The sequence below is a fragment of the Balaenoptera musculus genome, chromosome 1, assembly GCF_009873245.2.
Source record: "Balaenoptera musculus isolate JJ_BM4_2016_0621 chromosome 1, mBalMus1.pri.v3, whole genome shotgun sequence".
NCBI classification, from domain to species: domain Eukaryota; kingdom Metazoa; phylum Chordata; class Mammalia; order Artiodactyla; family Balaenopteridae; genus Balaenoptera; species Balaenoptera musculus.
In genome coordinates, this window is record NC_045785.1 from 80,237,599 (window position 1) to 80,253,366 (window position 15,768).

The window sequence follows — 15,768 nt, forward strand, 5'->3', positions numbered from 1 at the left end:
AATGAAAGAAGGTCACCCTGGTTCCTGATAATTTTGCTGTCAGAAAAATAGTGGCCAGAACGGGGGTCCGAGGACAATGCAGTATAAACAAGACAAACAACCTACTTCTGTGATGTGGCAGTCAGTTCTAAGAAAAAGGGAGTCATTGAAAGATAGGCAGAAACCTTCTTCCTTTTATATATCTAAACATATACACCATGAGATTTCTAGTTTTCCTGTAGTGTGGTCTTTCATATCTTTTGCTACTGTATTACTAGATATTTGAGATTTCTAATGCTATTGTAAATGGTATTTTCAGAATTATGATTTCTATCATTTTTTTGCTGGTAAGTAGTAATACAACTGATGTTTAAATTTTTTAATTGAAATAGAATTTATACCACAAAGACCTTTTTAAAGTACATGATTCAGTGGGTTTTTAGTATATTTCCAAGGTCATACACCCATCATAACTATCTAATTCCAGAACACTGTCATCACCACAAAAAGAAATCATGAACCCACTAGTAGTCACTCCTCATTTCTTCCTACCCCTTGTCCCTGGAATCACTAATCTACTTCCTGTCATTATGTATATGCCTATCCTAGACATTCACATAAATGGAATCATACAATATCTGATCTTTTGTGACTGGCTTCTCTCATTAGCATAATGTTTTTAAGGTTCATCCATGTTGTAGCATGTATCAGTAGTTTATTCCTCTTTATGGCTGAATAATATTCCATTGAATGAATATACCACATTTTACTTATCTATTAGTTGATGGATATTTGGGTTGTTTCTACTTTTTGGCTGCTATCAATAATGCTGCTATAAACATTCATGTACAAGTTTTTGTATGATATTTTTCAATTTGTTTGGATATATACCTAGAGGAGGAATTCCTGGGTAATTCTATGTTTAACTTCTTGAGGAACTGACAAAATGTTTTCCAAAGCAGCTGCACAATTTCATATCCCCACTACCAAAGCATGAGGGGTTCAATTTCTCTGCATCTTTGCCAACACTTGTTACTGTTCATCTTTTTTATTAAAGCCATCCTACTGGGTGATACCACACTGTGGTTTTGATTTGAATTTCGGTATTGATTAATGATGTTGGACATCTTTTCATGTTGTATATTGGCCATTTGTAGCTCTTCTTTGAAAAATGTCTACTTAAATTCTTTGACCAGTTTTAATTGGGTTATTCATGTTTTTATTGTTGAGTTGCAAGATTTCTTTATATATACTAGATTCTAGTCCTTTATCAGATATATGATTTGCAAGTATTTTCTCATCTTGTGGGTTGTCTTTCACTTTCTTGATAGTGTCAGTTGAAGCACAAAAATTTTTAACCTTGATAAAGTCCAATTCATCTGTTTTTTTTCCTTTGGTTGCTTGAGCTTCAGATGCCATATCTAATAAACTACTGCCTAATCCAACATCAAGAAAATATACACCCATGTGTTCTTCTAAGAGTTTTACAGTTTTAATTCTTATCTTTAGGTCATTGATTCATTTTGAGAAAATTTTTATATATAGTATGAAGCAGAGGTTCAAACTAATTCAACTGGCTATCCAGATGCCCAGCCTTATTTGTTGAAATACTATCCTTTCCCCATCTTTGTTCAAAATCAATTGGCCATAGATGTATGGATTTATTTCTGTACTTTCAATTATATTCTATTGATCTATATGTCTATTATTATGCTAGTACTACACTGCCTTGATTACTGTAGTTTTATAGTAAGTTTTGAAATCAGGAATTGTGAGTCTCCATGTTTGTTCTTTTTTTTAAAGATTAATTTGGCTATTTTGAGTCCCTTACATTTGCATATGAATTTTAGAATCAGCTTGTGAATTTCTGCCAAAAAAAAAAAAAGCTGGAATTTTGATAGGGACTGTATTGAATCTGTGAATTAATTTGGGAAATGTTGCCACCTTAATGATATTCAGACTTCCAATCCATGAACATGGCATATCTTTTCATTTATTTAGGTCTTTAATTTCTTACAATGGTATTTTGAAGTTTGCAGTGTTCACATCTTGCACTTATTTTGTTAAATTTATTAAGTATTTTATTCTTTTTTGATGTTATTGTACAATTTTTAATATTGACTCTTTATCCAGTGATGTTTCTAAATTTATATATTAATTCTAATAGTGTGTCCATAGAGTCTTTTATATTTTCTAGGTACATAATCATGTTGCTTTCAAGTAATGACAGTTTATTTCTTTCTTCCTAATCCTTATCCCTTATATTTCTTTTTCTATATAATTGTACTGACTAGGACTTCTAGCACAATGTTGAAAAGAAGTATTGAATAGTAAGAGAGAACATTCATCATTCTCCATTTAAATAGGAAAGTTTAAAAATATTTCACTATTGTGTATGACATTTGCTATATATTTTTAATGAAAAATTAACATTGAATTTTTGTCAAAGTTTTTTTGACATCTATCATGAGGATCACATGTTTTTTTCCTTTTTTTCTTTGCCCTGTTAATGTAAGGATTATATTGATCCATTTTTAAATGCTAAGGCTCTCTTGCATGTATGGAATAAGCCATACTTAATTGTGCTGTATTATGCTTTTTAAATATGTGGCTGGATTCCACTTGCTAATATTTTGTTAAGAACATTTGGCTTTATATTCATGAATAGACTGATGAATAATTTCTCTTTCTTTTAACGTCCTTGTCAGGGTTTGAAATCAAAGTCATGCTGGCCTTCAAAAAAATTAAAACATTAGAAAATATTCTTTCTTTTTTTCTGGAAAAGTCTGGGTAAGTTTGATGTTATTTCTTCCTAAATATTTGGGAAATTTTACCAATGAAGTTATCCAAGCCTCAGGGTTTCTTTATGGAAAGATTTTTTTTTAATTACTTCAAATTCATTATTAGTGTTAAGACTACTCAGATTTTCTATTTCTTCTGTCAGTTTTGGTAAGATTTCTCCTCAAGGTATTCGTTCCTTTTTACCCAAATTATGTCAAATTTATTGGTATAAAGTTATTCATAATATCTTGTCGGGGTCTTTTTTACGCCTGTAGGCTCTGTAATGATATCACCTTTTTCATTCTTGATATTTTTTTAAAATTAATTAATTTATTTTATTTAGTTTTGGCTGCATTGGGTCTTCGTTGCTGCATGCAGGCCACCCCCAGCTGTGGCGAGTGGGGGCCACTCCTCACCACAGTGCGCAGGCCTCTCACTGCGGTGGCCTCTCCCCTTGCGGAGCATGGGCTCCAGGCACACAGGCTTCAGTAGTTGTGGCACGCAGCTCAGCAGTTGTGGCTCACAGGCTCTAGAGCGCAGGCTCAGCAGTTGTGGCACATGGGCCCAGTTGCTCTGCGGCATGGGGGATCCTCCCGGACCACAGCCTGAACCCATGTTCCCTGCATTGGCAGGCGGATTCTTAACCACTGTGCCACCAGGGAAGTCTGATATTGTTAATTCATGTTTTATCTCTTCTATATCAGTCTTGGTAGGGACTTCTTAAATTTATTCATCTTTTCAAAGAACCAAATCCAATAAATTTGGCTGATAAATTTAGCAGTAATAATTAATTCCTTCAGTTATTTTTTTTCTCAAAATGTCGCTATTTCACTTTCATTTTTGAAGGATATTTTTCACTGCACATGGAAATCTAGGCTGGTAACATTCTGAAGCTTATTCCATTATCTTCTGGTTTCCATCATCACTGCTGAGAAATTAGTTGTCAGTTTCACTGTTGCCCTTTGAGGGTAGTGTGTAGTTTTTCTGTGTTTGCTTTTTAAGATTTTCAGCAGTTCTGCTATACTGTGCCCCAGTGTGGTTTTCTATGTATTTGTCTCTGCTTGGGTTTGCTGAAATTCTGAACTCTGTGAGTTGATGTCTTTCTTTCATTATTTTGGAATGTTCTCAGCCATTGTCTCTTTAAATATTGCATTTGTCCCATTCTTTCTCTACACTGATTCTCAGACTTTATGCATATGTTAGCACTTTGAGTATTATGCTCTTTTCTGTTCTTTCTGTTCTCTTATCTCTGGGCTCCCATTTAGATATTTTCTATTGATATGTCTAACAGTTCACAAATCCTGTGTTTGGCCATATCCAATCTATTATTAAACCTACCCAAAGAGTTATTCACTTCAGATATTTTATTTTTCAGTTCTAGGAAGTTCACTTAAATCTCTGTATGGATTCCAATTTTCTGGTTAAAATTTCCATCATTTCATTCATTTTGTCTTTTTTTCCTCTATTTTCTTGAAAATATTAATCATAGTTGCTTTACAATCTTTAACTGCCAACTCCACCATTTGAATCATCCACAGAGTTGCTTCATTTTCCTATATAGTTAATTATGAGTCGCATGGCCCTTCCTCTTTGCAGGTCTCATAATTTTTTATTGTATGGCAGACATATCTACTGATTCCAGATTATGTTATATTCCACCAGAGAGGGTTTCTTTTTTTCTCTGTCAGGCAAACATGGTGAGTAGCTGATCATATAAAACCCTTCTTAAGGCATGGCTTACCCGGCCTTTTAATTAAGAGCCTATGGATCCTTGACTCCTCAGCCCTGGAATGGCTCTCCCTCTCTGGAATTTTAGTCCCTTTAGTTTGCTTTCACAGATGTCCTAAAAACTGTAATTTTTATAACTTATGTAGGCTTTTATAATTGCTCCTATCAGAGCATTGGCCTGCCCCAAATTACTACATCCTACCCAGAAGTGGAAGCTCCTCTGAATTCTTTAAAGAGGAGGATGAGTGCTCCTCAGCTCACAGAGTAGTTCTGTATGTCCTCTTTTGCCATCATTCACTGCAATTACTGTTTATGTCCTCTTTTGCCATCATTCACTGCAATTACTGTTTATTATAACTACCTATACTATTCAGAGAACATGAATGTTTAGATTACTTTGGTAGGTAGCTGCTGCTCTCACATTCCCCAGTACCTGTTAATTGCTCCCTTTACTGGGCCTTTCACAAAGCAGTGAAAATAGAACCAAGTGAATAAGGAAGAGCTGTATGGTAGACTGCCTATGCCTCAAGTATTAACAACATTTAGTGTTTGTTTTGTAGATTTGGCTATGGAACAATGCAAATGTTTTACGTTACTATCAATCAGAATTAATTCTTAAAAACTATTCTAACAACAGAAAATAAAATAAAAATTAAAATAAATAAAACAGTACATGTGATACCCACATACAGAAGATCTATCCCAAGTGATGTTAAAACACAGTAATCTGATTACACATGCCTAGTGAGATATAGTCTAAGAATAAAAATATTTATCATAAAACCCTTAAACTATTTTTAATAATGACGTTAAGAGTGCACTTTGGGGTATTCCCTGGCAGCCCAGTGGTTAGGATTCTGTGCTTCCACAGCAGGGGGCATGGGTTTGATACCTGGTCAGGGAACTAAGATCCCACAAGCTGCACAGTGTGACCAAAAATTTAAAAAGTGCACTTTGGTGTTGTTATCCTGAGACTTTGTTGTCTGTATAATGTAGAATAAAGAAAATTAGTGGGGAGGCCTTCAAGATGGCAGAGGAGTAAGACGTGGAGATCACCTTCCTCTGCACAAATACATCAAAAATACAACCACATGTGGAAAAACTCCTACAGAACACCTACTGAACGCTGGTAGAATCTCAGACTCCCAAAAGACAAGAAACTCCCCATGTACCTGGCCGTGAGGCTGACAGGGTCTTGGTGCTCCAGCTGGGTGTCAGGCCTGTGCCTCTGAGGAGGGAGAGCCGAGTTCAGGACTTTGGTCCACCAGAGACCTCCCAGCTCCATGTAATATCAAACGGCGAAAGCTCTCCATCTCAACGCTAAGATGTAGCTCCAATCAACAACCAGCAAGCTACAGTGCTGGACACCCTATGTCAAACAACTAGCAAGACAGGAACACAACCCCATCCATTAGCAGAGAGGCTGCCTAAAATAATAACAAGGTCACAAACACCCCAAAACACACCACTGGACGCGGTCCTGCCCACAAGAAAGACAAGATCCAGCCTCATCCACCAGAACACAGGCACTAGTCCCCTTCACCAGGAAGCCTGCACAACCCCCTGAACCAACCTAAACCACTGGGGGCAGACACCAAAAACAATGGGAACTAGGAACCTGCAGCCTGCAAAAAGGAGACCACAAACACATTAAGTTAAGCAAAATGAGAAGACAGAGAAACACACAGTAGATGAAGGAGCAAGGTTAAAACGCACCAGAACAAACAGATGAAGAGGAAATAGGCAGTCTACCTGAAAAAGAATTCACAGTAATGATAGTAAAGATGATCCAAAATCTTGGAAATAGAATGGAGAAAATAACAAAGATCCAGAAGAACTAAAGAGCAAACAAACAATGATGAGCAGCACAATAAATGAAATTAAAAATTCTCTAGAAGGAATCAATAGCAGAATAACTGAGGCAGAAGAATGGATAAGTGACATGGAAGATAAAATAGTGGAAAGCACTACTGCAGAGCAAAATAAAGAAAAAAGAATGAACAGAACTGAGGACAGACTCTGAGACTTCTGGGACAACATTAAATGCACCAACATTCGAATTATAGGGGTCCCAGAAGAAGAAGGGAAAAGGAAAGGGACCAAGAAAATATTTGAAGAGATTATAGTTGAAAAATTCCCTAATAGGGGAAAGGAAATAGTTAATCAAGTCCAGGCAGCGCAGAGAGTCCCATACAGGATAAATCCAAGGAGAAACACGCCAAGACACATATTAATCAAACTATCAAAAATTAAATACTAAAAACAAATATTAAAAGCAGCAAGGGAAAAACAACAAATAACATACAAGTGAATACCCATAAGGTTAAGAGCTAATCTTTCAGCAGAAACTCTGCAAGCCAGAAGGGAGTGGCAAGACATATTTAAAGTGATGAAAGGAAAAAACCTACAACCGAGATTACTCTACCCAGCAAAGAACTCATTCAGATTTGACAGAGAAATTAAAACCTTTATAGACAAGCAAAAGCTCAGAGAATGCAGCACCACCAAACCAGCATTTACAACAAATGCTAAAGGAACTTCTCTAGGCAGGAAACACAAGAGAAGGAAAAGACCTACAATAACAAACCCAAAACAAATGGTAATAGGAACATACATATCGATAATTACCTTAAATGTAAATGGATTCAATGCTCCAACCAGAAGACACAGACTGGCTGAATAGATAGAAAAACAAGACCCGTATATATGCGGTCTACAAGAGACCCACTTCAGACCTAGGGACACATACAGACTGAAAGTGAGGGGATGGAAAAAGATATTCCATGCAAATGGAAATCAAAAGAAAGCCACAGTAGCAATTCTCATATCAGAAAAAATAGACTTTAAAATAAAGACTATTACAAGAGACAAAGAAGGACTCTACATAATGATCAAGGGATCAATCCAAGAAGAAGATATAACAATTGTAAATATTTATGCACCCAACATAGAAGCACCTCAATACATAAGGCAAATGCTAACAGCCATAAGAGGGGAAATCGACAGTAACACAATCATAGTAGGAGACTTTAACACCCCACTTTCACCAATGGACAGATCATCCAAAATGAAAATAAATAAGGAAACACAGCTTTAAATGATACATTAAACAGGATGGACTAAATTGATATTTATAGGACATTCCATCCAAAAACAACAGAATACACTTTCTTCTCAAGTGCTCATGGAACATTCTCCAGGATAAATCATATCCTGGGTCACAAATCAGGCCCTGGTAAATTTAAGAAAATTGAAATCATACCAAGTATCTTTTCCGACCACAATGCTATGAGACTAGATATCAATTACAGGAAAAAATCTGTAAAAAATAGAAACACATGGAGGCTAAACAATACGCTACATAATAACCAAGAGATCACTGAAGAAATCAAAGAGGAAATCAAAAAATACCTAGAAACAAATGACAATGAAAACAACCCAAAACCTATGGGATGCAGCAAAAGCAGTTCTAAGAGGGAAGTTTATAGCAATACAATCCTACCTCAGGAAACAGATATAACTCAAATAAACAACCTAACCTTACACCTAAAGCAATTAGAGAAAGAAGAACAAAAAAAAAATGCAAAGTGAGCAGGAGGAAAGAAATCATAAAGATCAGATCAGAAATAAATGAAAAAGAAATGAAGGAAACAACAGCAAAGATCAAAAAAACTAAAAGCTGGTTCTTTGAGAAGATAAACAAAATTGATAAACCATTAGTCAGATTCATCAAGAAAAAAAAGGGAGAAGACTCAAATCAATAGAACCAGAAATGAAAAAGGAGAAGTAACAACTGACACTGCAGAAATACAAAGGATCATGAGAGATTATTACAAGCAACTATATGCCAATAAAATGGACAACCTGGAAGACATGGACAAATTCTTAGAAAAGCACAACCTTCTGCAACTGACCCAGGAAGAAACAGAAAATATAAACAGACCAATCACAAGCACTGAAATTGAGACTGTGATTAAAAATCTTCCAACAAACAAAAGCCCAGGACCAGATGGCTTCACAGGAGAATTCTATCAAATATTTACAGAAGAGCTAACACCTATCCTTCTCAAACTCTTCCAAAATATAGAAGAGGGAGGAACACTCCCAAACTCATTCTACAAGGCCACCATCACCCTGATACCAAAACCAGACAAAGCTGTCACAAAGAAAGAAAACTACAGGCCAATATCACTGATGAACATAGATGCAAAACTCCTCAACAAAATACTAGCAAACAGAATCCAACAGCACATTAAAAGGATCATTCACCATGATCAAGTGGGGTTTATCCCAGGAATGCAAGGATTCTTTAATATATGCAAATCAATCAATGTGATAAACCATATTAACAAATTGAAGGATAAAAACCATATGATCATCTTGATAGATGCAGAAAAAGCTTTTCACAAAATTCAACACCCATTTATGATAAAAACCCTCCAGAAAGTAGGCATAGAGGGAACTTACCTACACATAATGAAGGCCATATACGACAAACCCACAGCCAACATCGTTCTCAATGGTGAAAAACTGAAAGCATTTCCTCTAAGATCAGGAACGAGACAAGGTTGTCCACTCTCACCACTATTATTCAACATAGTTTTGGAAGTTTTAGCGACAGCAATCAGAGAAGAAAAAGAAATAAAAGGAATCCAAATCAGAAAAGAAGAAGTAAAGCTTTCACTGTTTGCAGATGACATAACTCTATACATAGAGAATCCTAAAGATGCCACCAGAAAACTACTATAGCTAATCAATGAATTTGGTAAAGTAGCAGGATACAAAATTAATGCACAGAAATCTCTTGCATTCCTATACACTAATGATGAAAAATCTGAAAGAGAAATTAAGGAAACACTCTCATTTACCATTGCAACAGAAAGAATAAAATACCTAGGAATAAACCTAACTAAGGAGACAAAAGACCTGTATGCAGAAAACTATAAGACACTGATAAAAGAAATTAAAGATGATACAAACAGATGGAGAGATACACCATGTTCTTGGATTGGAAGAATCAACATTGTGAAAATGACTCTACCACCCAAAGCAATCTACAGATTCAATGCAATCCCTATCAAACTACCAATGGCATTTTTCACAGAACTACAACAAAAAATTTCACAATTTGTATGGAAACACAAAAGGCCCCAAATAGCCAAAGCAATGTTGAGAAAGAAAAACGGAGCTGGAGGAATCAGGCTCCCTGACTTCAGACTATACTACAAAGCTACAGTAAGCAAGACAGTATGGTCCTGGCACAAAAACAGAAATATAGATCAATGGAACAGGATAAAAAGCTCAGAGATAAATCCACGCACATATGGTCACCTCATTTTTGATAAAGGAGGCAAGAATATACAGTGGAGAAAAGACAGCTTCTTCAATAAGTGGTGCTGGGAAAACTGGACAGCTACGTGTAAAAGAGTGAAATTAGAACACTCCCTAACACCATACACAAAAATAAACTCAAAATGGATTAAAGACCTAAATGTAAGACCTGACACTATAAAACTCTTAGTGGAAAACATAGGCAGAACACTCTATGACATAAATCACAGCAAGATCCTTTTTGACCCCCCTCCTACAGAAATGGAAATAAAAACAAAAATAAACGAGTGGGACCTAATGAAACTTAAAAGCTTTTGCACAGCAAAGGAAACCATAAACAAGACGAAAAGACAACCCTCAGAATGGGAGAAAATATTTCCAAATGAAGCAACTGACAAAAGACTAATCTCCAAAATTTACAAGCAGCTCATGCAGCTCAATGTCAAAAAAAAAAACAACCCAATCCAAAAATGGGCAGAAGACCTAAGTAGACATTTCTCCAAAGAAGACATACAGATTGCCAACAAACACATGAAAGGATGCTCAACATCACTAATCATTAGAGAAATGCAAATCAAAACTGCAATGAGGTGTCACCTCACACCAGTCAGAATGGCCATCATCAAAGAATAAATGCTGGAGAGGGTGTGGAGAAAAGGGAACCCTCTTGCACTGTTGATGGGAATGTAAATTGATACAGTCACTATGGAGAACAGTATAGAGGTTCTTTAAAAAACTACAAATAGAACTACCATACGACCCAGGAATCCCACTACTGGGCATATACCCTGCGAAAACCATAATTCAAAAAGAGTCATGTACCACAATGTTCATTGCAGCTCCATTTACAGTAGCCAGGACATGGAAGCAACCTAAGTGTCCATCGACAGATGAATGGATTAAGAAGATATGGCACATATATACAATGGAATATTACTCAGCCATAAAAAGAAACGAAATTGAGTTATTTGTAGTGAGGTGGATGGACCTAGAGACTGTCATACAGAGTGAAGTAAGTCAGAAAGAGAAAAATAAACACCGTATGCTAACACATATATATGGAATCTAAAAAAAAAAAGGTTCTGAAGAACCTAGGGTCAGGATAGGAATAAAGACACAGATGTAGAGAATGGACTTGAGGACACAGGGAGTGGGAAGGGTAAGCTGGGACAAAGTGAGAGAGTGACATGTACTTATACATACTACCAAATGTAAAATAGATAGCTAGTGGGAAGCAGCCGCATAGCACAGGGAGATCAGCTCGGTGCTTTTTGACCACCTAGAGGGGTGTGATAGGGAGGGTGGGAGGGAGATGCAAGAGGGAGGAGATATGGGGATATATGTATATGTATAACTGATTCACTTTGTTATAAAGCAGAAACTAACACACCATTGTAAAGCAATTATACTCCAATAAAGATGTTAAAAAAAAAAAGAAAATTAGTGACATTCTATCATTTTTGGAGTTATTGCGAAACAAATCTCTCAGCATGGCAGAAAGGAGATACAGATTATTGAGTACAGATCATTGAGTTTAAGGATAAATACTATAGCCCTGAATTTGATTTGGACATTTAACTATGAATCAATTATGTATTTTATCTTTAAAAACAAAAAAATCACATATTTCCTAAATCTGTGCATGGAAAAGGCAAGAGATAATAATCAGTCAATGGCAATGAGCTCTTCAAGCACACAGAAAACTATTTATCATGAAAAGAAACCAGGTATCTTTGGAGAAAAGGCTTATTACAGGTCTGGGTCTGGAATTATAAAAGGTAAGCCTAGAACATCATATCACCTCACACATCAAGGAAGCTGTCAAGACTACTAGGGACATAGCAAAAGGATTCAGGAGCCAATCTGGTATATCTAGATGGTATCAAGATGATATATCTACAACATTTATGAGTAATCAGTGGTTTGAACATTAACTCAATATTGGATAATTATTAGTTACTATTAGCTTTTTATGTCTAAGAGTAACACAGTATTTTTTTTCTTAAATCCTTACCATTTACAAATATATACTGAAACATTTACGGAGGAAATAATATGATATCTTATTTTCTTCAAAAAATACAAGGGGAAATCTAAACAGAGGTATAGATGAAACTATATTAGCCCTGAGTTGATAATTGTTTAAGGTGGGTGATGAGTACATGAAGGTTCAATATACACTTTTACTTTCATCTTTATTTGAATGTCTCATAATAAAAAAAAAAATTGTTTGTCACCTGCTTTGCCTTATCAAATCCATTAATTCTTGTACATCACTTGTTCTCCCCCTGACATGGCCATAAGAATGGAGTGGGTATGAAAAGGGGGAAATGTATACAAAAAACTAGTCAAATAATTCTTTGCTCAAAAAATCACCCCAATTTTGACAAATATTAACACTAAGAATTCCTACTGTACATTATTAATGCAATTATTAGAAAGTCTAAACATCTAATTCCAGACTATCCACAATCTGAATGAAGCAGTACTATACTGATACTACCCTCAGCCATATCTTTGCTTTAATGCAAAACAGGACTAAATACAGCTATTTACCTTTACTGGGCCCTGCTACTGAATGTTTAAAATGGGAGATCTCTGTTTCTGATTTTTTTCCCATAATTATTTGATTTCCAAATCTCTTGGGTCCTAAGTAAAAGACTGTAAATTTCTGCTGTATATCAAGTCCAACTGAAAAAAGAAAAAAAAAGCATACAAATGCTTATTTAAGTCATATAAATCCACACATGAGACCATTTATTTGTTTTTATACCTGTTATATTTTATACCTTTTTGAACTGGAAAGTCTAACAAGTCCAGGAAATAAAAATGTTTTAAATATACTTTAAAAAGTATAACAAATGAAAATTTATACATCTGTCATAAAAATAAAAATCAATGTTCCTATAGTAATTGAAATTTATCTTAAAAAATAAAATGTCTATAAATGAACAGATAAAATTTTAATTTTATTATCCTAGTCTCTGCTATCTTTTACATATCCAAATATATGAAGCTTCCTTTAAAATTATTCATTTTACTTAAATAAATTATTTTTACACAATATCGCTTATGTTGTTTTTCTGTTTTACATAAAGGAAATAATTTTTAAATGCTATCATATTTTTTACATGCATGTCTTCATTACTTCAATGAACTTACCATATTCAGAACTAATTAGATTTATGCTAAGATCTTCAGATTTAAGAGCTCGCCTCACATCAATCTTTTTAGCCCAATTTCCAGCTTTTAGCAAAACAGAATCCCTGAAAAAGAGTAATGCATCATTTAATAGTGATCTTGAACACTAAATGAAATGAAACAATAAATTAATGTTCAAGGTCTAACTGATCCTAAGATAGGTCTTATCTGGTAGTAAACTGAAGTCAGTTACTGAAAACTACCTTCCCCAAGTTCTGAGGATAGGGAAATGGAGTGTCAATGGAGCTACCGTTACCATAATTTTCTTAACTATAATGTTCACCCAATAGCTGGTTCTAAGTTGTACTGAATCATTTCAGGCCTGCTTGAATATATAATTGCCATCAATAACCTATGACCTTGACCTTAAATCACTACCACTTTAAAATGGCTATACATAAGTTACATGGATCTGTGAGAACTTCAACAGTATTTTTTTAAATGATATGAAATAGTTTTTATCTAATAACAACACATCACCAGCAACCAATTTTGTGATTGAACTTATTTTAGCCTCCTATAGTCAAGGCTGTCATTAGATTTAGTTGTCACAGAGAATAAAGATTTGTATAATTATATATTCTCTGTAAGTGTATCATGGCTAGTTGCAGGAGAGTAATTATCAGTGAAAAGGATATCCTTATCAGTCACTGCAGTCCCATTAGGAACCTTGCACGGGATGTTTTAGGAAGCCATATTCCAGTACACTGGCAAAAATTAGGAGAGTCCCATTTCAGAATCACTGCCATCCTGAACTTACAGGTACAGTTATATGCTAGGAGCATAGGCTCTGGAGTAAGAATGCTTGGCTTCAAAACTAGTTTTTGCTGTAAACTACCTATATAACCTTGGTCTCAAATTTCTCCTCTACAAAGTATATATAATGATAGCACCTATCTCATACAAAGATTAAACAATTCAATACCTGGAACCTACTAAGTGCTCAAAAAATATTAGCTGTAGCTACAACTATTATCTTTAGAGTTTGCTTATGACATCCTGGGAGAAAATATCAGTATGTAATAGTATTAGAAAAAAGGCTGAAGTAAAAATTATAGAATGACATGCTAGAGAACTAGATATAAGGCAAGGTACCTCCTTTATCTATTGGATCTGGTTGCCTGGATCCTACAAATGGCGGTAGTAGTTTGTTAGATTTTAATTTGGAAATAGAAGATATATTTTGAAGTAAGTAGGAGGAAGATTGCACTCAAAGAGTAGTAAGGTCATGAATGATAGGAGAAAAGCAACAAAATAAGAAAGTTCAGCAACAGTGAATTAGAGCTACTCCTAAAGGTCATCTATTACTTGTTTCAAACCATGGTGATAGACTTTACACTTTGTTCATTTGAGTACTAAATATAATCTAAAACAACAGACCCAATATTAGTATCTTCTTTAATAGACAAACTATCCCATTATAGAATCAGGAAAATGTAATTTAATTGATCCCACCATGATTTCATTACTCTTTTCCTCAGCAGAATTTTTCTTTTATAGTATATGCTTAGAAATAAAACAAATAGAAATTTCACACTTACATAATTTTGTGCTTAGAAACCAGTTGATTATCTGCATCACCTATGATTAAGGTAACGTAGTGAGAATCTGGTGCTGTTCTTTTAGTTTGTAGCTGTTCAAAGTTTCTTAATATAACAGTCACTAATATTTCTGCCATGGTATCACTATATCTTGCAATCTTTAAAAAAGGATAGGCATAAAAAGTGTTAAAAATAACCTTACTACTCATACTCACCTCCAAGTCAGCTATGGGTAGCTTTATTCCTGAAAATCAAAATATATGAAAAACAGAAAATATTTACCTGTTCCACTTCAAGTTCATATTTTGGTAGATACATCACTGTTTCTTTTATCTGAGTTCCAAAAGGGGGATGTCTATTTAAAATCTAAAAACATTTTTATGTCATTATGTTCTTATTACAACACTAAAAACTCTTTTAGTAAAATATTTTTTAGAGTCAATAGTTTTAACATGCTTATTACCTAAAATCTTAAGTTAAAAATATATATGACTATGAGAGGGAAATAAATAGAAATAAATAGAAATAAAGATACAAAAGTCAGGCTTTAGAATTTATACAGAATTCAGGTAACATTAGGAATAAGTAAATATTAAATACCAGTTCAAGTTTCCTTGCATCTGTTTCTTCTATCTTTTTAAAGGTAGTCAAACCTGCATTTACCATAGTATTTGATAATGTTACACCTGTGGAAAATTAATCAAATAGTTTTTAAACAATCCATTTAAAACTAAATCTACACTTAAATATTTAACAACTACATTAGTAAAAAAGAAAAATTTAAAGAGCCAGACTAATGACTTATTTTTAAAGTTGTTAAAAAATGTTCTCAATTGGATTAATTGGGCTGAGACGTTATTTGATTGTTCATATTTATTTTTTCAAACTCAAATAAAACATTCATGTGCTTTATAAAAGAAAGAAGAATTCTTTGGTCCACATGATGTCTCAGCCCTTAGTTTTACCTTATGTCATAGAGCAAGTACCAAGAGACATCTATGGTTATACTCGTGTTTTTAAAAAAGGCAACGTTATTCAGGGATGGGAATATTGTTTCATGAAGCTATGGCTCTCTGAGCATTTCTGTCTTGAAATGAGTTCATGGTAGGTTTATGTTGAACTTTTAAAGAAACAGGAACTCAAGAAATTGAGTTCTCTCTCTGTTTCTGTACTAATTCAGATAATTTTACTCTTCTGCCTAAAATTT

General features: G+C 34.6%; 1 protein-coding gene across 1 annotated transcript in view; it reads right to left on the minus strand.

Moving 5' to 3' along the window:
• Positions 1-15,768, minus strand: part of HFM1 (helicase for meiosis 1) — a 136,775-nt gene that overhangs the window by 35,869 nt on the left and 85,138 nt on the right. The window contains exons 27-31 of the mRNA XM_036833641.1: positions 15,162-15,247; positions 14,844-14,927; positions 14,562-14,719; positions 12,982-13,085; positions 12,376-12,510 (exon numbers count right to left, since the gene is read on the minus strand). Coding sequence (XP_036689536.1) covers positions 12,376-12,510; positions 12,982-13,085; positions 14,562-14,719; positions 14,844-14,927; positions 15,162-15,247 — 567 coding nt within the window. The remainder of the gene's footprint in view (positions 1-12,375; positions 12,511-12,981; positions 13,086-14,561; positions 14,720-14,843; positions 14,928-15,161; positions 15,248-15,768) is intronic.